The following is a 24,169-nucleotide window of genomic DNA, read 5'->3' on the forward strand; positions in this document are numbered from 1 at the left end:
TAATGAATATTTTAAAGGTCCAGGGCCAGTGGTGGCTTATATGCTATTATTAGTGCTCTTATTCTTCTGCACAAAGTTATGAGACTTTCAAAATTAAATTCTTCTTAATAATAGTATTTTCTCTCTTTCTATCAATCCAGGCCCATCCAGACAAAGCCCTCTTCTGATTACTCTCAGTGGTAACTATTCGAACCCACTGAGCATCACCAGCTCCAGTAACAAGGTCTACCTGCACTGGTCCTTTGATCACACTACCAGCCACAAAGGATTTCGCATACGCTACTCAGGTGAGTCATGACCAGTCATACACTAGCCTGAAGTTATAGACTTTTAATATAAACGTCCATTTAGAATTGATTTTCAGAAGAACTTTGTTACTTCTATACATTGTTGTGTGAGAGATCTTATCAGAGGTGCCTTTGGTTTACAATGCCAACAAAACCAACAATGTGGCTGCCAACTGCAGCTGAACTAACTAGGAATATGACCCATCTCCATGACAACCTACTGGGGGCGTCAAGCATCTGCAGCACGTCTTGCTCTGCATCACAGGCCTGGGAATTACTAAACCCTTTTTCTTGTATTGCTTATTCTTCTGTCCTGTCCCGCTCCCAAGAAAGATCTGTTGGTATACGACACCTGCATATCTTGCTCTGAATTATGACTGTGTAAATATTTAAAAGGCTCCCTCCGTTCTGTATCAACACCACTCAGCCAGATTGACTAATCGTCTCTCTCCTCTCAGTGGAGCTCTGTCTCCCCAACTGGATGTTCTGTCGTTTCTCTGCCCTTTTTTTTTTTCTTTTACCTCTTTGCCATGATGGATTTTGCCAAAGCAGACTTAATGACAGACGAACTAAGTGATTGCTGAGAACTCTCAAGTTGCCATGGTCAATATGGAGTTGCCTTCTGTACTACCTTGGTCGGGAGGAAGAAACAGATGGCACAGGCGGATTCATGTATTCGGCTGTGTCCTTCATCAATCCATCTTTTTACTCCATGGACCGCTCTTCCATCACCGACTTCCAGACATCTCCTCTAGCAACCCACCATCTCATTTTTTTCTTTTCCTTCTCTCCTTCCATGGCTTCCCTCACTGTTCCTCTATCACATCCTTTCGTTCATCTTTTCCATCGATTCAATCAACTTACAATCTCCCTGACTCTGTCACTATCTTCCTCGCTATCTCTTTATTCTCGTATGTCCCTCCCTTTTTTCTGTATCACCAACCCCCCTCCCTCCCTCTTTCTCCGCCTCTCTATTATCTATTCCAATCCAGTCACCTGCCAATGTAGATCGTATTCCTCTGAGCTGCAGGGCTGATTGCAGTGAGACAAGCTGTATACTACAATAGGCAAAGAGAGGGAAGAAGCATGGAACACAGAGAGAGGGGGCAAATGAGTTAGACACAGATAGAGGTGAAGAATTGAACTCAAGGGTGGCTCGGGAGCCGCCAGTCACAGTGACTGACAGGAGAAGTGCATGATAAGGAAAATGGATTAGCTCAGTTGGTGTTTTAAATATCATTGAATTTAAACATTGGGTTTGTGGGTGTTCTATTAATTACCTTTGAGAGGGAATTTATTAGAATGTATCCCTTTTATGGTTGTGAAGAGGACAAGAGTTTTTATCTTGAATGCTATACTTCACAAAATGTCCAAAGGGCACCAACTGTTTATCATCTACCAAGAAATCTAACATCTCATAAATGCTGAATACATATGACAAGGGGAGTCCTTTCTAATTGTCTAGCGCTAGAAATTCCCACTGACTTGAAAGAGAGGCCATTTCCATTACTTTTATAGAACTGTAATGTGGTGATAGTCATCAAGCGTAATGCATAATATGCTCTTTTGTGTTCAAAGTCCACTTCCATTCTAATCTCTCCCCATGATGAGCACAATCTTCTGTGTCTCATAGCCATACACTGTTGCATAACAATATTCAATATTTCTTAAATGTTTTCACAATGCGTACTCTTATTTAGTCTACAGCACTGTTTGTGTTTAGTGATGTCACGTTATTGTGAGATCTTCAAACTGCAGTTTATGGATCTGTTGCTGGCACCATTCTGGATAATACTCTCCGTGATTATTGCAGCCACCAATTTAGTCAACAAACAAGAACAGATACTCTGTTCCTGTTATTATGTATCTATCACTTTTATGATCCTCCTCTGCTGCCGCTGACAAACTCCTGTTTTGCTTTGCAGAACATTAGTTTCCCTTAATCAATTTTTCTTCTCTCTAGTCTGCAGTTTTTGCCTTAAACAGATTGCTTTGTAACGCTTGTATTAATATATCCTCCTTTACCACGTCAGGCGTGGAAGACTGATGCAAAAGAGATCGTGGGCTCAGTGCTATTGAAGGCGCATTAATCCTTCTCCTCAATAAAAACTTGCATCATCTCGCATCATTATTGGGTTTTTATGCCTGTTGCACTCAATTCTATCGGTATGCATATTTATATCTTTACCTTTTTTGTTTTCTTTTTTCATAGTGGCCTACTGTAGCCCTCCCAACAACCCTGTAAATGGCACAGTGCACAGTCTCACAGGCACTAAGCTTGGCAGCACCCTGCGTTTCAGCTGTGACCAGGGCTTCCGGCTTATTGGTCAGAGCAGTGCCACATGCACCCGGACGGCACAGGGGATCTACCAGTGGAATGCACCAGTGCCACTTTGCCAAGGTGTGGGCCCAATCAAAGCAGCAGGTCACAAGTATGGAAGAGAAGGTTGGAATTTGTTAAGAAAACCAGATTAGATAGACTAGATTCTTATTTATCTGAATTTAAGTTAGACAGATATGCAAAAATAGCTGGGCAGGATTATTTCACATTGCTAATACAAATCAAATTATGCGGGAATCATTTGTAAATGAAGTTGCTTTTCGTGAAATCAATGTCATTGCGAATGAGCTCATTCAGCATTTATACTCACTTCTCAAAAGTAATGAAGTAGACCTGAAAACTCTGGCGAGAAAAAACAAGATTTTAACATTCATTTCCTAACTGGCATGCTGAATTAAAGAGCACATTTTTGTGGCAAATGTATTTTGTAGCTTCAGTCATTTGGATTTAAGATGCTTGAAAAAAAAAAAAAAAAAAAGAAACATCACTGGATCCATTTGGTTTGGATCAAAGTATGATTTCAGCTGACAGTGTGCCATCACCAACAGCACCTCAGCCTCAGGCATGCTTAAAGGAAGCTCACTTAACCATTCCTCAGATTCACTCTGAAGATAACTTTGCATCCGATTAATGAAATGTGGTTTACCTGAGCTGAATTGTTTAAAATGTCAGTAATTTGGGTTGTAGTCACAGCAGTTACTTATACTTTCAACTGAGACTGACACCCAAAAAATTAACAAAATTAAAACTATAAATAAAGGCAATGCTGTTGGGACTATTGAGGATGTATCTGCTTTTGATTTAAAAGTTTTTTTTGTTACTTTATTTTTATTACTTTATTATATTTCTTATTTTTACTAGATTTTAGAGGGCTGGGATGCTGTTGAAGCGTCTTTATTGTGTCCTAATTTCCGTAAATCTCTCTATTATTTTGTTTTCAAATTTTATTTTATATGCCATCACAAAAGCATAAAGTCTAAAAGCTCCACTTCCAGAGTCTAGTTTCCAACCAGAGTTATTCATAGTATCAGCTGAAGTGAAAGGAGAGCAGCAGGACTATTCAATGCCTGGTCAAATCTGCACCAGGTGTAATCTTCACATGAATTGCATGCGCCCTCTCTAGACTTGATTGTTTACTATTGTGCAGATGGCAGCCCGAGCTAATGTTTACCTCACATCAATGCCGGGAAAGTGTTTGTACAGGAAGCCAATTGTGAGCTAGACACTCTGCATACTAAAATGGTTATTAGAATACACTTTGCTACCTGCGCTTTTAATTCTACCAACCACATTTTCTTGTCTTGACTTTCCGCCACACCTTTAATCTCCTTCTAGTCACATCCTGTGGAATGCCAGTGCCTCCGGTCAATGGCAGTATTGGGGGTCAAGACTTCTCTTTAGGATCCAGGGCCACGTACGAGTGTAATCCCGGATTTCGGCTTTCGGGGCCTGTCACCACCTCAGTGATCTGTCAGGAATCTGGGAGGTGGAGCCCCATTGAGGCCCCGCCCAGATGTGTTCGTAAGTATTTCTGTTACTGTCAGTTTATTTATTTGTACTATTATTAATAGAACAAACCCTTACACTTTGCCATATTTAAAGATGTCCCAATTATTCCTGACAGTTAACTAGAACCAAGCACATATAAATGTTTAATTTAATAATGTTTGTTTATCCTCTGACCTTCCAGCGGTGACCTGTCCTGACATCGGCCACAATGCAGTGGAACATGGGAGATGGAGGCTGATCTATGGTACTCAAAACCAATATGATGCTATAATGATGCTCATATGCGACCCTGGATATTACTACAGGGGTCAAAGGGTAATTCGCTGCCAAGCCAACAGCACCTGGAACTACCCAGATCCACGGCCAGACTGCGACAGTAAGTGTATGCTGCACATCCCATGGTCTAATTTTCAGAGTTTTTATGAGTAAACGCCCTCATAAGCAATTTGCCAAGCATGAATAGCAATTGCTTCCAAATGTATGGCTATTCCACTGTGATAACTAAACGGGCACTAATCTTCTAACCAAAACAAAATGAATGAAAGCGAATCAAAACCATTTTCCAAACAAAACAAATTAGTATTCTTGTTGATTGTATTTTGACCCGATGGGATTGGAACACATGATATTGTTTTCTCATTCAGTCATCTCCTGCGGGGACCTTGGGACTCCACCAAATGGCAACAAGATTGGAACTCTGACTGTGTATGGAGCCACGGCCATTTTCTCCTGCAACACAGGATATACCTTGGTGGGCTCTCGGGTAAGAGAGTGTATGTCCAATGGGCTTTGGAGCGGTTCACAGGTCCAGTGTCTAGGTGAGATCTACAGCATCCAAAAATGAGTATAACTTCATAAAGTCTTGAAATTTGATTCAAGAGTTATGAGAAACACTTATGTCTGACCTTTACTCTTTTCTTCTTTACTCATCCATAGCTGGCCATTGTGGCAACCCGGAGCCCATCGTGAATGGACAGATCATTGGAGAGAATTATAACTATCGAGGCAGCGTTGTGTACCAGTGTAACCCAGGATTTCGTCTAATTGGGGTGTCAGTGCGAATCTGTGAACAGGATCACCGCTGGTCAGGACGTACTCCTGTCTGTGTCCGTAAGTGCCAACAGAGAACAGTTCTTTATGAGTAAAACGTGTTGAATAGTATATAGTTAAAAACTTCTTAACTGCTCAGTTTAGCAGGGAGGGCTTAATTCTAATATTTTGTTCTAGGAACACTGGTAAGCAAGCTAGAACAAAGTTGCCACATCTTAGCTAATTGTGCTGATCAATGATTTGTAATGACTGCTGACATTTCTTAGCAAGGGATGCTCTTACCAGGTCCGTACCGACAACCAAAATAAACTGTAAAAGCCACCAGTATTCCAAAATGATAAACTGTATTCCTCTATAGAACAACTCACTTGAAATGATATATAGAATAGAGCCATGCAGTCAGTGCAGCTGCAGCGGTACCTATGGCTTCAGAGTTCTTTACTCAGCATTTACATTAAGGGACAAATTCACAAAGAATGGATTGCGGCTGCTGATAGCAGCATTAATTGCGCATCACTTGCAACCAATACCCTGTCTCAAGGTCCAATTCACAAAAGATAGAGAAGTTAGGCTACCACCAACTTTCTGAAGATGCTGGAATCTGAAGATGAATAACTGTTACTGCATCTGGATATTGGCACTGATCTTTGTAAATTGGACTGTGTGCAATGATTTTTATTTAGAGCCAAATTGGTGCACATTACATAATTTAAATGTGTGCATAAATCTTTCTATGTGCAGGTTTAGTGTCCGCAAAAGCCGGGCAATCCTTTGTGAATTCAACCCTCGGTGTTGTGTCCGTATAGCTTTGCTGTTGTGACATTACCTTTTCTAATCCAGGCCTTCCATATGCATTTATTTGATATCAAACCTTTATATTTCATTTAACTGCTCTGCAAATGTGTAACCGTGATCTTCTTTCTCCTTGGACTCTCACAGCCATCACATGTGGTCATCCTGGTAACCCTACCTTCGGTATGACCCAAGGAACCCAGTTCAACTTGAATGATGCTGTGCGCTTTGTCTGCAACACTGGCTATGTTCTGCAGGGGGTTGTAAAATCTACCTGCCAGGCCAATGGGCAGTGGAGCAACACCCTCCCCAAGTGTAAAAGTAAGTGTCAGCAGATGCCAAAGCTCCTCAGTCTATATATATATATACCTATAAACGGAAGGACAAACCACTTGATGCAGTAGAGTCTTTTGAGCAAACAAATAACTAATAGAGAGAACAATTTATCAAATCATTTTCGGAATACAAAACTTTTACGAGCCAAATGTTCAAATGAGCAGTTTATAGGCATAGCATAGCAACCCTCACATTGGTTTATATTTATTTGTATCATGCCATGTGAATAATACCTGAGCTAAATAAAGCCCTGTCATCAGCTTTGGTCATACCTAATGGAGGACATTTTCAAAACCTGTGCTCGTTTCCACACATTTGTCTGTAGTGGTATCGTTTGTGTTCTTATCCATCTGTGTAGGCAGGTATTAAATTACCTATTGTACTGTGCAAGGTCATATGTTCTGTGACTTTAGATGACCCCAATCATTGAGAGAGCGGAGATGAAGCGTAGAGACACCCGGAGGTAGAAAGAGTTTAAACGACCCATATTAGGGGAAATTGAAATGAAAAGTCAAAGAGAAGCCTGGATTATTTAATTACCACGGTATCAACCATTTGGTCCGTGGAGGATCCGGATAATATTTACATTTGATGTTATTTCCATTTACCCTTAGCTACCTCTGTTACGCCCTAAGGCTCACCTGTCTATCAGTGAAGCAAACTTGGTTGATAACCATGCAGAAAACCCCAAAAGGGCGGCTGAAGACCCCCAAAAGGGCGGCTATGGCTCAGTGGAGAGCAGGGTCGATCCCTGGCTCCGGCAGTCCATGTCGATGTGTCCTTGGGCAAGACACTTAACCCCAAATTGCTCCCGCAGGCTGTTCCTGCGGTGTATGTATGTGTATGAATGTTAGTTAGGGTCCTGATGGGCAGGTGGCACCTTGCATGGTAGCCCCTGTCATCAGTGTATGAATGGGTGTGAATGGGTGAATGATTAGTAATGTAAAAGCGCTTTGAGTGGTCAGAAGACTAGAAAAGCGCTATACAAGTACAGTCCATTTACCATTTACCAAAACAATCACAGGATCCTTGAGCTTGTGTGAAAGTCGGCGGCCTTATGAGACCCGCATCTCGTCTTTTGCTCTGAATAAGAAGTACCCTGCTCTGCTTTGAAGCGAGGCAAGGACTTTTAATTTGGCAGTGTGTTTGTGACAGGCGATGTATCTCGCCACCCACATCTGTCTCTAAGTCCCCGCTAACTGAGGGCTTTGTGACAGGCACAGAAAGGGGTGGCTCGAAAGGTCGTGCCTTGAACGTGACGAGGCGGTGACAGAATCAGTGACGGATTGAGTTATTAGTTTGTTTTAAATGAGAAGAGAACTGATTTTTTTTTAAGACATTCATCAAGAGATGAGGAGGTTGCAAGCATCACAGGAATCTGTCTTCAGTTGTTTAAAAAAAAAAGAGAGAGGTTCATTTGGCTGATGCATACATAAGCAGATGTACTCATTAAATCTGTCCGATGTGGTAGTGACATCATATTAGCTTTGGCCTTGTTGCGATGCAGATGCTGACTCTGAGATGCATTTTGTGTGAGGCTGTGTGTGTGTGTGTAAGGAGCGAGTGGGTGTATGTTATGATGGCACATTATCCTCACTGTTGATGTGGAGACATAAGTAGCTTAGGGGTCTTTTTGTCAATCAGATTTATCACCTTAATTGCAGCATTCTAGACATATTTGGTGAGGCGCGCTCTCCTTGTTTGCCATGTACTTCCTCCCCTGAGTGGAAAACTACAAATGCTGGGATGACATCCACTTCATCCATCTCCTCTTTAGCTAAGCCGAACCATCGGCTTTTCTTTTAGAGGGAGAGATAGTAGTGGGTAGATACAGAAGGTTGGGGGGGAAAAAAGGTAAGGGTGGGGAAGTAGGAGTCACTCAGACAAAGTAATGATTTCCATGGTCCAGATTTTAACTACCCGAGTCCGTAGGTCCATCGACTACGCACGGAGCAGGAGAGCACCAGCGGCCCAGCCAGTCTCCTATCCCCCTCTAATCACCACCAATTTGAGTCACAGCAACAGAGCCACAACACCGCCTTCTTTGGATGACTCGTTTGTTATTTGTCTTTCGGCGATAAAAAACTAGAGACACAGGACGGGAAAAAAACAAGCTCTGACACACCACTTACAGGGCCGCTGCTTGGCAGTGGTCCAGGAGGAGGATAGGTTGACTGGGGTCTCTACTTCTGAGTGGAAAAGAGATGAATTACCTCAGCCCATCTTCCACTTTTACTTCTATTCTTCTTTTCCTTTCATCCTTGCGCTTCCTCTCTTCATGCCTGCTGGGCCACACACACACACACAAAAAGTAGCTGGAGGTCAGTCGCTTTAGATGACTGTTGGATCGCTTTTGATCCTGTGATGCCCGAGCAACATTTAACCAAAGCTGAAATTCCAAGCTTGGAAAGTCTCGTGCTGAAGCAGCTCCACTGCTTCAAATACAGTTTATTACGGGGTAAGTTGTAAATGACGGTACCATGGGTCAGCACTCTGCTGGAAGGAATACATTATAATAGGTATTTGGGGGGGGGGGGGTGATTTAGCTGTGCTGGCCAACTTTGGAGCATAAAAATGAGCACACTTTTAGACACATTAGCATACAATGGGTTCATTTTGGCAGTATAAAATGCACACTCATGGGGCAAGACTGGCAAGGCAAACTGGGGCATAATGGCTACGTGGATAGTGTTTTAAAAGCCATTAGAGTTTTGGCATCATAATACATAGTAGGTTGTGGTTCACAGTATGGACTAGACAGCAACTGTTACTCACTGTACTCTGACTTTGTAGAGGCATTGTAAGGTTTTGGTTTGTGTCTCGTATCTGAGACTCTCGAGATGGATCGGTGCTGGTAGCAGTCATAGCTTGACATTCTGTCAGGAATTTTAATACATTCTGCACCATCAGGGCCTCTTCCTCTCTAACTCTGTACAGCACCCCTCCTCGGTGCCTTTCGCTCCTTACTCATCCCACATTCTCCCCTACCCTCACTCTCTCCATCTGGTGCTAAACTGACATGGTGCCTCTTCTCCTGTGAGCTCCCCATCCATCACCATCTCTGCACCACAGCGGCCAGCAGGAGACTGGCTCTAATGAAGCAAATGTTTATTTCCGGAGTCTGCCTCCTACTTCATTTGGATCGGGGGGTGGGGGGGTGGATGCTGGATGGGTGGAAGTAGTAGATGAGGAAGGGAATGAACAGAGAGAGTAAAAGCAAGAATAATCTGCAAATGAAATAGGCATGTCCCCCCTGTGTGTGTGTGTGTGTGTGTGTGTGTGTGTGTGTGTGTGTGTGTGTGTGTGTGTGTGTGTGTGTGTGTGTGTGTGTATATAACTATATTAAAGTATATGCTGTAATATCACAAAAAAAACTAGCTACATGTCTTTATTTCCATTAACATTTAACATATAATTGTCAAAGAATATTTAGACATAATTTCCTGGTTAAATCATTTCTTAAAACGATCATCAAACTCTTACACAAGATGTGTTTTTTCTTTCTGGTTGCTTAACTTTCTTTCCTCCCCTTTGAATCCTTTTCTCCAGTTGTGAACTGCACAGAGCCGGGTCACGTAGAGAACAGCGTTAGGCAGATACTGCCCAGCGGACCGCATCGCTACACTTTCCAGACCACTGTGTCGTACCGCTGTAACCCGGGCTACTACCTGCTGGGCACCAGCTCCATCTCCTGTCAGGGGGACGGGACCTGGGACCGCTCACTGCCCAAGTGCCTGTGTAAGTACCTCAGTGATTGGTTGTTGGTGGCGCTGCATGTTTAAATATTATTTTTTTTATATTCTGAAGAAAAGGACAGTACAACTGCGTAAACTCCTTAGTCATTCTTTAAAACAGATATCTGAAAAAAAATCCATTGTTTTCCTGTTTTAGACTTTTTGTTGAACAGATTTTTGTGACAAATAATCACAACTAAACAGTGTTAGTGAAAAGTGACTAATTTTTATTTTTTTTAAAAGATCGTTGAGTCTATGAAATGTTAAATAATAATGGTAAATGGACATCAGTTTCTCTGAACCCAAATTGAGGTATTCGAATTACTTATTAGGTTTTATTATAACAGTTCAAAAAGATACTAACCAAGGATACTGTGAACAAAAAATAATAAATCAGTAGCTGAAAAACGCAATTTTTTTGGCATTTTCCTTAAAGAATTACTAAATAAATTACTAAAATTACTAAAATGATTAATTGTTCATCATAGTTATTTTATTTATTTCATTTGTTGAGCCACCGAGTGATAACTCAAAACTCCTAGCTTTATTTCTGTTCAGAGTAAGAAAGTGTTTTGCATCTAAACGGGGTTGGTGCATTAAAGTGATGTGGCATTCAGACTGACCTAAGTGTCTTAATTGTTTTGGAAAGTTTTCTTAATAAGATAAGGTCTGACACTGTGAAATTTAGCGCAAACATAAATTCAATGTTGGCAAACATTTTTTAACACTTTGATTTTGTTAAATCAAGGTAATCTTTTCAATATGTGATGCATTTATCACTTCTTCACCATTGCCCTCAGAGAAGTTCCACTTGTTCATTGTCTCTTTCTATCATCTCTGCTCTGATTGGACAGTGGTGTTGTGTGACCGGCCCAGCATGCCTCCCTACGCGCAGATCTCAGGCGACCGTCGGACAGTAGGCTCAGTCATCCGCTACAGCTGCATCGGCCAGCGTACCATCATCGGCAACACAACGCGTATGTGCCAGCTGGACGGCCAGTGGAGCGGCTCGCCACCACACTGCTCCGGTACGGAAAATTACACCCAGATTGACTGTCTGACAGCTTGGAAAGATGCAACTGAAAATATTCTAATTTTGTGATAGCTTTTAAAACTTGAGCTGAAAGAACCTGCACGTTCGGAATTATGATATTTGAAAGTATGTGCTGGTGAAGCCCCTTTTTTCATCCTCTTTATGGCTCTCTGCTTGTGATACCTGCTTCATTCAGATGTAATATCACCTCACACCAGAGTTTAAGTGTTTTGGTGGAACCTGTTAGCAGGCAATGAACAAAGTAGGTGGACCAAAGATGGACTGCCTGCCTGATCCATAGGCCTCAAGGGCAGAGGGAGAATGTCCTCTATAAAATGGTTTTAATCTGCTCGTATTACACTGAGGGACAGGGGCGCCCACACCTCAGCTGGGTTATGAAGCAATATAAAGACATCAGCCCACATGCTCTCTCTCCCCATACAGTGATTTGCCTCAGAGCTCCTGGTATCTCTAATACACCTGAGAAAAGCCGCAGGGGTGTCCACCAATGCAAATGTGCATAGACACCAATACAAGCACATTCACAAAGATGTGACAGAAACACGCAAACTAGCACACACACACGTAGACCCACAAACCGACAGTATAATAGCATGCTGACAGTTTAATGTCACAATTCATGACATTCATATAAATTCCTGGGATTGCTAGTGTTCTCTCAACGGGCAATGAGCAAAACCTTTTCATAAAGATTTTCCAGACTTTCTTAGCTATGCACTACTGAAGCGGTGTCGCCCAGCGCCTTTTTAAAATGAGGAGAGAGAGCAACACGAAGAGGAACTAAACGGTTTGTGATTGTTTTAAATGGAGGACATGGAATTATGAAGCAAGTTGCAAAATATATGTTGGGTCATTGGAGTAAGAAATCACATTTCATCCCACATGTTCTGCATGTTGAACAAATATAAACATATAATGAAATCTTAATAAATTTGGGAGGCTAGGCAATCCTTAGGGAGGTCAGGGAATGGTATTATTCTGTCTGGGTTATGGACCCTAATCCAAGTATTATAATTAATAATATTATTCAGGTTTTTTTTAAAACATCACTAGTACATTTCTAATGTGTGTATCCACATGAAAATAAATATTATATTATTATATATATATGTGGAGATATATGTATATATATATATTATATATAATAAATAAAAATATTAGCTTTTTCTACATTTTTCACAGAATTGTTTTTGTTTTTTTTTCTTTTTCAAGGTGAGGCAGCCGGGCTGTGCGGAGATCCAGGCATTCCTGTGCATGGTATCCGTCTGGGGGAAGATTTTACAGTCGGCACTGCCGTCCGCTTTAGCTGTGAGCCCGGCTACACGCTGAAGGGTTCTCCAGAGAGAACTTGCCTGACCAACGGGACCTGGCTCGGCACCCAAGCTGAGTGTCACGGTAAGAAATACATACAAGTGCTTACTGTGTGTATTTATTATTTTCTGGCAAACTTGGACTGGTAGACTGGGGGGATGGATCCCAGTTTCACTGCTCTGAAGGTTTTGTGCCAATGTGCTTGGAAGGAGACTCTGGCCAGTTGTCAGATTTTGGTTTCTGGAGGATGAATACTAATTTCAACCTTTTCTCATCACTTCACCATCACACAGATACTGGAGGGGTAATGGTAGTTCTGCCTCTAATATGCATGAGTTGTCCTGTGCTGGTAGCTGTGGGAATATTAGCTACTAAGATAATTACTCCTGGCCATCCAGGTCTTACACAACCTAAGGGGAAGTCGTGTATGCATACTTGGTCGTAAGTCAAGAACGTTCACAGTTGGTGTTGTATTCCACAAAACCTGGGCGTAGTATCCAAAAGAGTACAACCGTTTAGGGATAGGGTGAGCAGTTTATCTGAAATTTTGTTTCTGATTTGTAGAGACCAAATCACAAAGTTCCTCTCCCAAGACAAAGAAGTGTATGTTAGGGTGTGGTGAAGTAAGGGTAGGATAAGATCAATATGCAGATTGGTGTGGCATCCACCAGTTTGTGTTGAAGAGAAAGCTGAGCATTAAGGTGAAGCTGTCAATTTAGCAGTCGATTCAGGTTGTGGCAAGGGAGCTTTATGAGCTTTGGGTAGTGACCAAAAGAGAACAACCCTTTAGGGTCAGGGTGAGCAGCTTGGATATCAAGGAACAGCTTGGAGTAGAACAGCTGCTACTTTCTGTTGAAAGCAACCAGTTGAAGTTGTTCAGAAATGTGATCGGGATGCCGTCCCCTATGCACTGTGGAAGTATATTCTGGACACGTCCAACTAGAGACCCCAGAGCAGACCCAGAAGACTATAGAGGGATTGCTTATCCCATCTGGCCTTGGAACGCCTTGGGATTCCTTATGAGGAGCTGGAGGACATCGCTGGGGAAAGTCATGTGTGGGCTGCTAATTAAATTGCTACCACTGCAATCTAAACCTGGATAACTGGTGGAAAATGACTGCATGGATGGTTTGACAGACTTCTTCAGAGCAGAAATGAATGAACACAATATCTGACCATGTAGTAACCGAAATAACAGGCCAGCTGTTGAGTTTTGATTGTGCAGTAACTGAAGTTGAATGTAATGTTCACTGAACAACTATGGACATGTTTTAAGACATCTTCATTTTATTTAATTAACTTGTATTTATTTCAAGCTGTCTTTTTTTTCTCTTTTCCACACTACCTTTTGTCATCCTTTCCTCAGAAGATGAATGACTCCCACTGCATCTGTTAATAAAACCTTTGTATGCACATATTGTATATGGACACCCAAATGATATTCCTCAATTGGAGTTTATTGTGGCCTTAGTGAATGTTTCAGAATGTGGTTATTTGCTAATGAGTATTCATAAGTCATCATCTTCCCCTTAAATGTTTTTTGAGATCTAACTGATCTCAACAAACCCCACCACTGAACTGCAAACTATAAGCTCTAGATTGTAGATCTATACTGTAGTCATTGATCGTGTAATTAGCTGCTGCCTTTGCAAATTGAACGAAAGGCACATCACACATTTGCATGTATTTTGTGTATGTTTGCAAAAAGCAATTGAGCAAGAAAGAATGGAAGAAATAATGGAGAATGTTTTCTCTATTGATTAAACCTTTCAATTTTTTGTCCTTGTGCGACCATCGCATCCAGTCTGCTGCTGACACCTGAAAAAGCAGATTCTCTGAAAGTGTAGTGAGGGTGCGTCCAATCGATCCGGGTCTTAAGGCCCTACACTATCCATTATTATTGCTGAGACTGGCCAAAGAAATTACACACAGTGGGGAAAAAAACTATAGAGTGCACTTCTTCTTTTTCTACTGTCAAACATCTTGCATGCAGGAGCAAGGGTAAAATAAAAAAGAAGCTGTTAAGGATGAAGTTAAGAAGTGATTTTGCAAACACTTTACAGTAGTTAGAATTATTTGAGCTTGACAAATAAAGTACTATCAATAGCATGTATGGTTTATTTTTGCTTCAAAAATGTCCTTGCAGCTTCATCATCTGTCATGTTTCTTGTCAATGTTCCTGTCATATTTGGTTTCATATCAACTCTACAAGTATTAATATTGTGTGTTCTTATTTTGTGGTTTGTTTTTTAACCTACATTATTGATACTGCATGAAAAAGTTTTGTCCAAGGGTTTGTACTCATCTTCCAGCAACACTAAAATATTAAAACCACCCATAAACTGGCTGTTGCAGTTATCCATCTTCAAGTTGGAAAGTTATATCTGCAGTTATATTGTATTTCCTCTTTCCTGTTATTTTTCTTACTTTCCATGAACACACAGCCCCTTTTATTCCCTCATCCTGGTAAACAGTTTGTTATTTCCAGAAGCTTCATCCTGTCTGCCAGGCTGTTTTCACTTGTGCGCTTAACACCCCCCCCCCCCCCCCCACCCCCCCCCCCCCCACACACACACACACACACACACACACACACACAGACCCCTCTCCACCACCCACCACCCCACCACCTCTCTCCCTCGCATCGCTCTGTCTCATTCCCTCTCTGGTGTGTGGTATGCCCACTAGCTGAGGTCGCCCACCTGTTCTCGGTTGGCACGGACTACAAGGGCCAGGCCACATCTGGTCATTACGGGAGGGCGAAGCCCGTGGGGCTCTGAGGGCCCGGGGCAAGCTGGAGACTGTAATGAACAGAACTATCGCTGGCGGCCGGACAGACACCAAGGGACTTTGTGAGCAAAGGATGTGTCAATCAAAGTTGGAAGTAGAACTCAGAAGAAGATGGGGGTGGATGATAGGGTGGGCGGATGAAGAAATGAAAAAACAGGGAAAATAAGAGTGAAGAAACCGTATCAGACACATGAAGTAATATAAAAGGAATGCATTAGAAAACCAATCTACACACACTAAATCTTATGAAACAAATATGAGAAAAAAGATCAAATCTTAGTCAATGGCGGTCATTTTTGTTGGCAGTTGATTGCCTTCTAGTGATCTCTGAATAGAACTTAGAAATGATTTTTATCAACTGGTACAAAAATATAATCAGAAGTTTTAAGCATTTAGGTTGGAGAAATGGAGTGAAATGAGAAGACTTTTCCACAAATGCTTGCCAACACTCCCTTCAACCCCGCCCCTTACACATTCTCCTCTGGTCATTCGGGATTTTGTCTGTAAATGAATATTACCTAATCCAACTCTAAACCCTCTCTCTTTCTCTTTTGTCTTCAGTGATCTCCTGTGGAAACCCAGGAACTCCACGTAATTCCCAGATCCTGATCCACGATGGCCTAACGTTTTCCAGATCTATTACTTACACTTGCAGAGAGGGCTACTACTCAACTGGCCTGCTTACCCGACACTGCACTGTTAACGGGTCCTGGACCGGCAACATGCCTGAGTGCTCTGGTAATTAACATCCCTTACAGAGAAAGAGCCTCTATAGTGCTTATCTTTTTGTCCATACTTTAATTAAATGCATGCTCTGGTTGAGGCTGCACGGTGGTGTAGTGGCTAGCACTGTAGCCTCACATCAAGAGGGGTCCAGGTTCGATCATGGGCTGGTCAGGCAGCTTAGATGGTTGTCTGTATCTGTGTCAGACCTGCGATAGTCTGGCCATCTGCGTAGGGTGTGCCCTGCTTTTGCTCTGACATCCATCCAATAGTCAGCTGGATCGGCTCCAGCCGCCCAATAGGATAAGGAAGGATAAGCAGTTATGGGTAATGGATGGATGACTTGGCTTATACACATTTCTGAGTTGTCTACCAGTTGGTCTCTCATTTAATTTGTACTTTAGCAGTAGTTTACCCTTTGATATTTGCATTTGTAGAATTCATACCAAGATATTGTAGGGGATAGGCAGGCAGGTAAATTGCTAATGTTTTGAACGATATTTAATGGTGTGCGAGAAAAACCGTAAAACATGGAAGATGTGAAATCTCTTGTAACGGCAGTCAAATATTTTTTTGTAACGAATGACTCATGTGGCTCAGTTTGAGGAAATTGGTTTCCAGGATTGGTCCCCCCAAATGGCACAGGCCTGACTGACAGCCCTTTATCATCATGTCTCACAAAAGATACACAGCTGCTATACAGAGCCAAGAGACCCCGGCAAATAGAGGTCACTAAGAGAACCGGTTTCTCTTGAATGGAGTGGATAAACCCTAAGCAGCACCATGATGGATTTCAGAACCTTGTAATCCATAGGAGTGAAAGGGTACATGTTGACGCACATCGGTAGAACATCTTTAGTGAGGTAAGGATATGTGAATAGGACCACTTTTGGTTGAAGGATTTCTACTTATTTCTTGTATAGTGTATGCTGAAGGGATTTATTTGTCAGAGGTGGCTACTAGTAGTGGATTTGTTTGTAATCTCCTCCCAATTGTAGCTGTAACTTTCTAAATCTAGCTTAAATTCATATTCATTTAAAAGAAAATGACACTTTTAGTATCATGTACCAAAGCAGTGTATTGTTGGCCGATGACAATCTAAGTATATTGTTATGCAAGAGGAGAAATCATCTCACTGTATCGCAACTCTGTAGGTATTGTTACAGGGTGCACAGACTTAGATAGACATTATGGCTGCAGGTGACACACTCTTACCAGCCCGGTGGGAAATGAAAATGCTTGCTCAGTCAAGGGGAGACACTATACCACCAAAAAAAGGCTGTTTCCTCACCCTACTGGGAATTCTGCTGCAATGTTGGTCATATGCAGTTAATAATTCCTTTTTGTCCCATGGCAACTCAGTGCAAGTTGTCCTTGTGTGCCCTGGATTTTCTATCTTAGACATTTACATTGGAGCTGGCCAGTGATGCTGCTGAGTCCCACAGTGAAAATCTTCCTGTCGTTACTCAATCGCAATGTTTTCCCTACAGGATGTAGACGTATAATCAAAGAAAAATGTGGTTCATTTTGGGGCTTAAGGGAGCTACTGTAGAGGGATACCCATCACAAGATTTAGTCTCTCTGCAACCCTTAAAGCTATAAACTGGAGATAATCGAAGTGTACAATCAAATGTAAAACACACTAAATCATCAAATTACATGGCTCAGACATGACGAAATACCGAATTTGATCAACTCCTGCATTGATTTGTTTTCTTTCCTGAACCCAAACTCTCTCTCTCCGCATCTCTGTCCTTGTGTTCCACTACGTCTGTCTTAATCGTTGATTTGTTTCACTCATTTTAATTTGGTCTTATTTCTTCATCCTCTATTTGTCTCTGCAGTAATCAACTGTGGTGACCCTGGAGTGCCAGCCAACGGGGTGAGGCTGGGCAATGATTTCATTTACAACTACACAGTCAGTTACCAGTGTTCTCCTGGTTTCACCATGGATGCGGACCGGGCCTCAACTCTTATCTGCACCAAGGACCGTACCTGGAATGGCACCAAACCTCACTGTAAAGGTAAAGTTGTGTAGAATGATCTTAATGACAATACAGTGATGAGATTCATCTTTATAATGGCTTAGGTTACATGAAAGGAAGGAGTGATTATGGAAAGCTAGAGCTAATTAATTGTACATTAATTGTTCTTGGAGTAGTCATTTCATTAATACTTACTTAAACTGGAACGCATTACATCATTAAAACTAATATGCAGAATCCATGACGTCCTGCAATGCCTCTTTGTCTCCTTGTAGCGATCGTGTGTGGTCCACCACCTATCATCCCTAATGGACAGGTTGTCGGTACAGAATTCACATGGGGCTCTAGCATCAGTTACTCCTGTAACCAAGGTTACCAGCTGTCCCTGCCCACTGTGTTAACATGCCAGGGCAACGGCAACTGGAGTGGAGAGAAACCTCAATGCTTCCGTAAGTGGCACCACGCTGAAATTCCAAATAACATTATATGTCATGTATGTCTTTCTGATATTTCTTTCACCCAAGTATGTGTGTCCCTTGTGTAACATTTCACCCCCTTGGAAGATATTGAATTAAAACCTAACCTCGCCTCACATTCCCTTGTCTCTCTCTTTTTTTTCCTCCCTCTTCATCTTTGCAGCTGTGTTCTGTGGAGATCCAGGGATGCCTGCCCAGGGGAGGAGGGAGGATCGAGGATTCACTTATCTCTCCTCTGTCTCCTTCTCCTGCTACCCTCCACTCGTCCTGGTGGGCTCTACCAGGAGATATTGTCAATATGATGGCACCTGGAGTGGAACACAACCCTCTTGCATAGGTAAGATAATTGTCTGTCCATTTACAGTATAGGCTCACATATTGATGGAATAATCAAACCAATGATGTTCAAAAGTGGGTATGGTGGTTTTACTTCCTTTCACCCCCCCCCCCCTTATGTTCTCCCTTTTAATACTGATTGCCTTTTCCAATCAAAAAAGAATGCATGCAAAAAAACAATTGACCCAGCTAACAAGCTATATTGATTCTGTTCTTCCATTCCTGTTGGTGTATTTAATCAAACCAACCCTTAACATTTCTGAATTACCGTGCATGTAGACATAATGTGGAGAAAATGTAGGTCTGGCAGTGAAAGACTGCACCAGAGGGCCCGTTTCACCAAATTTGCAGCATGCAACCTGCGATTTGCAACATGAGATAAATTCCTCGCCAGCAAACAGTGCACTTTCCGAGTGAATAACATTTGTGAAACTGACACCATTTGCGAACTGCATGCAAGCAGTGCTTGCAAAACATTTTAATAAACTTTTATTTTGCCCCCTTTTTATCTGAAATATTGTTCAGTACTGTAATAAAAATATCATAAGCAGTAAACTTAAACAATGAATAGCAGTACCATTTTAATTACCTGGTATAAATTTGGAGGCTGTAGTAAGAACCACTGAAAGAAATCGCATAGTGGTCTGGAACGAATTGTGAATAAAGTAAAATGTCTTGTATTAGTCCTTAGGTCCTCTGTGGTATTTGAAGTGCTATAACATAAGCACACATGCCAAGTCTTTGACCCAATAACAGTTAGTTTAAACATTTGATTCATTATAGCCAAAAGTCACCATTAACTCCTCCACCTTTGAATCATTTATCAGCCTTTTTGTTTAGCCACTGTTAAGAAAAACATAATGCCTGGCATGTGGGAAAGGTTAAACTAAGATTTAGTGAGATGTAATCAATTACAAATAGAACCTGTGTTGTACATCTACATTACTTAGCTACCGCTGACATGGCTATACATCATATATTGTAACACCTCTTTGTTGCTATAAATTCACTGGAAAGACTGGCCTCTTGTAGCTTTTTGTTCAACTTCAAGATTTGACAATGACTATTTGAAACTGATGTAGTCCTCTTGCTGGCATGTTCCATTCATTCTTTAACATTTTTGCACTGAACATAAAAGAAAAATGTTTCTGATCTCTTTTGATCACCCAGTCTGTTACATTCAAGAGCAACAGAGTGCAAAACTCATGAGTTGATTGATATAATAAATTTGTTTTGGGAGAAAAACATCCAAAGAAACACATTCTTGCAAAATGTCTGTTTACTGATTAACAATATTTGCGAACTGAAAAGGCCTGACACTCTTGAAAAGGAGATTTTTAATCTCTATAAGGCTTTTCCTGCTTAATGAAATTTTGAATAAATAAAAAAAAAAGTGTCATTCTGTTATTAGCGGCTCTGAGCAAGGATAGAAGAAAGTGGGTTCAGATAACTAAAAAGATTGTGCAGGATGTATGAGTGTTTGTGTATGTTCTCTCAGGTCTGTGTACTGTAAGTGTGTGGATACAGTAATGTATAGCCTTCACTCCTAGGGTGAGTATTTCACACCAGATATGTGAAAAATGTAATTTCCCATACAATGTCTCTAAGGTGATATATCCATTTGTTGTGGGTGGCATATATTAGATGGGACCTGCTTTAACATGACAGCAGTTATCACAGAATTGCTGTGTCTGTGTGTTTTTCAGATCCCACTCACACTACCTGTGGAGATCCTGGCACACCTCTCTTTGGAAATCAGAACAACAGTCAAGGCTACCAGGTGTGAAAATGTGGTCACACAGGAAATTGAATCTATATTGAAAAAAAAAAAAAAAAAAAAAGCTTTCCATTAAAGCCTGGAAGATGTTGCTTAGTTTTTTTAAATATCTGTGCTGCACTTCTTTCAAAACTGACTGATTTCTAGTTTCAGCCCTATATAATGTGTAAGGAGGATGCTATCTGCTGTGTTGTTCTTCAACTTCATGCTTATACAATAATTAAATACAGTTTTAAGAAAGTAGAAACTAAGTTGATGAATTAATCTCAGTTTTAAACAACAAATACAAATCATTAGGACTTATTAAACAATGGATTTTAACAATAAGTATCTCTTCTTTGTGCAAGATGTGCTTGCTGTGATGTAAAATATGTATGCTCATAGTCCAGTCCACATTTTCACATGCTCAATTGTGTCCTCTTACAGATCAGCAGCACAGTGTTCTTCAACTGTAGAAAGGGCTACTTACTTCAGGGCTCCATTTCTCGCACTTGTCTGCCCAACCTCACTTGGAGTGGTTTTCAACCTGAGTGCATTGGTAAGTGCACAGTCTGCTCATATTGACATAAAAGCGTGTGTATTGTTCGATGGAAATCTTAACATTGAGCAAGTGTCTGCATTACTAAAAATGTGGCGCCAACTTTAACTTGTTTCTCACAAAATCCATCTCTTTCTCTTTCTCCAGCCCACCACTGCAGCCAGCCAGAGCTGCCAGCCCAGTCTGATGTGAGAGCCATTGAACTACCATCCCTTGGCTACACACTGATCTATACATGTCAGCCTGGCTTCTACTTGGCCGGAGGATCAGAGCATAGGACCTGCAGGTCCGATGGGAGCTGGACAGGGAAACAACCTCTCTGTGCAGGTATAAACACGGTCACATTACGTCCAAAAGGGAAGACTGAGAAATACTTGTTTTTATATATTTTCGCTACCGCTGCTGTTATATCTCTACAATACTACTTTCAAGACTGGAGTGAATGCTAACACATAATTCATTCTCCGACGTTGTATATGGGAACAAACAAGCACATTCGCCAAACCTCATGAGGCTACAGATGTGTGCACTTGGCCACCCACTTTCCCACACAGATGTATCAAACACTTTGCCTCATATTTATAATGTGCAGTTTCCATTAGCAGCCTCTTTAGAAACCACTGGGGTCTGTGCAGACTCGGGATTCAGTGGTGACTTCAGTGGTTGGGAAATTGGGGATTGAGCTACCGTTGATGAATAGCCGTGTTATCACTTGCTTTTTCTCAGGCACATGCCAGGATAGGACGGCCCATCCATCACACAATTGAACTCTATGTAATTACACACTCGGAGTCAAACACACCCACACACACACACACACACACACACACACACACACACAGACACACACGCATGCACTCAAGCTGTGAAACATTAACAAGGGTGCAGAACCTGATTAGGCCAATGCATCCCATTGATTAGGTTAGCAGAAGTACCTCTTATAAATGGTGAGGCAGTGTTAACAAGGTCTAGCAGACAAATAGACTGCCATTAAGACACCCCCTAAGCATTGGCCTAAATATATATAAGACAAAAATGGAGGCATCGACACACAATTATCGACGGTAGATGAATGCTAATAGCTTAAAGAGAAAGACGTACAAGAGTGGGATCTCCGTGTGATGGATTTCATGCCAAGCCGTTACTGAAATATAAAGGGGTGATGGGTTTTTTTTTTTTTTTTGTTTTTTTAAAGCCATGTCATTAAGACTGAAGGGAAAGAAAGAGAACTAGCCTTAGCACATTCTGGATATTAACAGCGCCTGTGGGCGCATTGATGGAAGGGAAGCTCAAAAGACTGGCACCTAATAAAGCACAAGTCTGCAGAGAGAGTGTGTGTGCATGTGTGTTTGTTTCTGTCTATATACATTTATCCAAGGTGATGTTTGTGCTCATAAACTACCGTCAGTATACCTGTCTTTGTTTGTAGTTGCATGTAAGCCCCTTTTGCTCTGTTTGCCTGTGTGGGTGTATGTTTACTACTGTGGTGTAGTCCTGCGGCCCCGTGTGAGCAGTAAGGCATTATTAAAGTGCTTCCCTTGAAGCTGCGAAACTGCATGTCTGACTTAGCAAAAGCCCTACAGGGACGACCCGGGCTGCTCTTTGAGGCACGGCTGGAGTCCTGTCGCAGGCAGACCTCGCTCTGTCCATCACATGGTTTATTAGTCATGAAAGTGGAGAGGAAGTGCTGATGGTGACATCTTCCAATTACCTGAGGGCTTTTTAAAGAGAAAATTGTGTCTTCCGATTTAGCTTCCCGGGGCATACAGTGCACCGGTTCACAGGATAAACTGGGAAAATAGTTTTTAAGTAAATTCTGTTTTGTTGTGCTCCTCAGCTGATGATCGCCCAAGTGGTAAGAGCCCAGTGGGGACAGTGCAGGAGCCACCCTCCAAATTACCAGGTAAAACATCTCCTTGTTATATTATAAGATGATTTTAATTATTATTGTTTTAATGTATTGGCTTGTCTGTGGTTCTCAGTTGGAATCCAAAATTGTTTTATATTTAACTTCTGTATAGCGCATGGGGAGCCGTACAAAAATAAGTCAAATTTTGCTCTATTTTAATGCACTTGTATCCAAATGACAGTATGTATGAGGTTTCAATCTCACCACTGCTAACTCCTAATCTGTTAACGGATTTCATCGATTATTTCCTCTACTCAGCTTGCAGGTATACTAACCAGTAAAGTCACCTGGCACATTGAACTTTTTTGTACTTTTCTTTGTCTCCTCTCTATCCATCCGTTTCCTCTTTTAGTCCCTGGTGGTGTATTTGCTAAGAACTCTCTCTGGAGGGGATCCTATGAGTACCTGGGGAAGAAACAGCCGGCTATGCTCAGCATCACTGCTTTTGAACCCTTTAGCAACCGGGTTAACGGGACACTCATCGACCACAGCGGAGTGGAACTCAAACTGTCCGGTTGGTACACCAAAAAGCAGAAGTCACTGTCAAGATCTTGAAAACCTTTACACACATACGCACAAGGCTTCACTGTGTTTGGGTTTTATCCAAATAGACAATGTCGGATAAGATCCAGTGAGGAGCAAGAAAACAGTGTGGTCCCTGCATGGGATATATCACTGCTGCTGTTACAGAACAGCAGACATTTAAGTTTGTTCCCTGTCGCATAATCGCCGTGCAGCTGTGATCATTACGACCCAAATTTGCATCCGTAACGGCTTGGACACTTCACTCCTCTGTACCTGGGCACTATCAATCTTCATCACAGTGTAGTAAAACATATTTGCTACAGCTACAAATTGCCCCACTCTCCATTGAAAGTAATGTTGCTGATGCAGATTTTACAGATCATTGTTATATATATATATATATATATATATATATATATATATATATTCACAGAATATATATATATTTTTTTCTTTTTTACAAATACAACAGCCTTTTTGCTAGCATTTCTGAACTTATTATTGTGCCTAACAATAAAAAAAAGCAAATTTTATGTTTTATGAAATCATCACATAAAGGATACATCTTATGATACCATATAGTTGTCTAAATGTGAATGAAAAGACCAAAACGATAAAGAAATGGATCCTGCCAACAAGTATTGCCAGTGTAGCCAAAGCTTAATATATCTGATTTATCTGTGCAATAGAGCTAGC

The 24,169-nt window shown here is 41.4% G+C and overlaps 1 protein-coding gene across 1 annotated transcript in view; it reads left to right on the plus strand.

Annotated features, from left to right (window-relative positions):
* csmd2 (CUB and Sushi multiple domains 2) overlaps positions 1-24,169 on the plus strand; it is a 201,630-nt gene that overhangs the window by 172,642 nt on the left and 4,819 nt on the right. The window contains exons 49-67 of the mRNA XM_054606522.1: positions 141-287; positions 2,500-2,688; positions 3,964-4,149; positions 4,319-4,513; positions 4,782-4,955; positions 5,074-5,247; positions 6,127-6,300; positions 9,865-10,053; positions 10,904-11,077; positions 12,316-12,498; positions 15,766-15,942; positions 17,772-17,951; positions 18,188-18,361; positions 18,552-18,725; positions 20,431-20,504; positions 20,928-21,039; positions 21,187-21,366; positions 22,877-22,942; positions 23,301-23,462. Coding sequence (XP_054462497.1) covers positions 141-287; positions 2,500-2,688; positions 3,964-4,149; positions 4,319-4,513; positions 4,782-4,955; positions 5,074-5,247; positions 6,127-6,300; positions 9,865-10,053; positions 10,904-11,077; positions 12,316-12,498; positions 15,766-15,942; positions 17,772-17,951; positions 18,188-18,361; positions 18,552-18,725; positions 20,431-20,504; positions 20,928-21,039; positions 21,187-21,366; positions 22,877-22,942; positions 23,301-23,462 — 3,084 coding nt within the window. The remainder of the gene's footprint in view (positions 1-140; positions 288-2,499; positions 2,689-3,963; positions 4,150-4,318; positions 4,514-4,781; positions 4,956-5,073; positions 5,248-6,126; positions 6,301-9,864; positions 10,054-10,903; positions 11,078-12,315; positions 12,499-15,765; positions 15,943-17,771; positions 17,952-18,187; positions 18,362-18,551; positions 18,726-20,430; positions 20,505-20,927; positions 21,040-21,186; positions 21,367-22,876; positions 22,943-23,300; positions 23,463-24,169) is intronic.

The sequence above is a fragment of the Anoplopoma fimbria genome, chromosome 10 (genome assembly GCF_027596085.1).
Source record: "Anoplopoma fimbria isolate UVic2021 breed Golden Eagle Sablefish chromosome 10, Afim_UVic_2022, whole genome shotgun sequence".
Lineage (NCBI taxonomy): Eukaryota > Metazoa > Chordata > Actinopteri > Perciformes > Anoplopomatidae > Anoplopoma > Anoplopoma fimbria.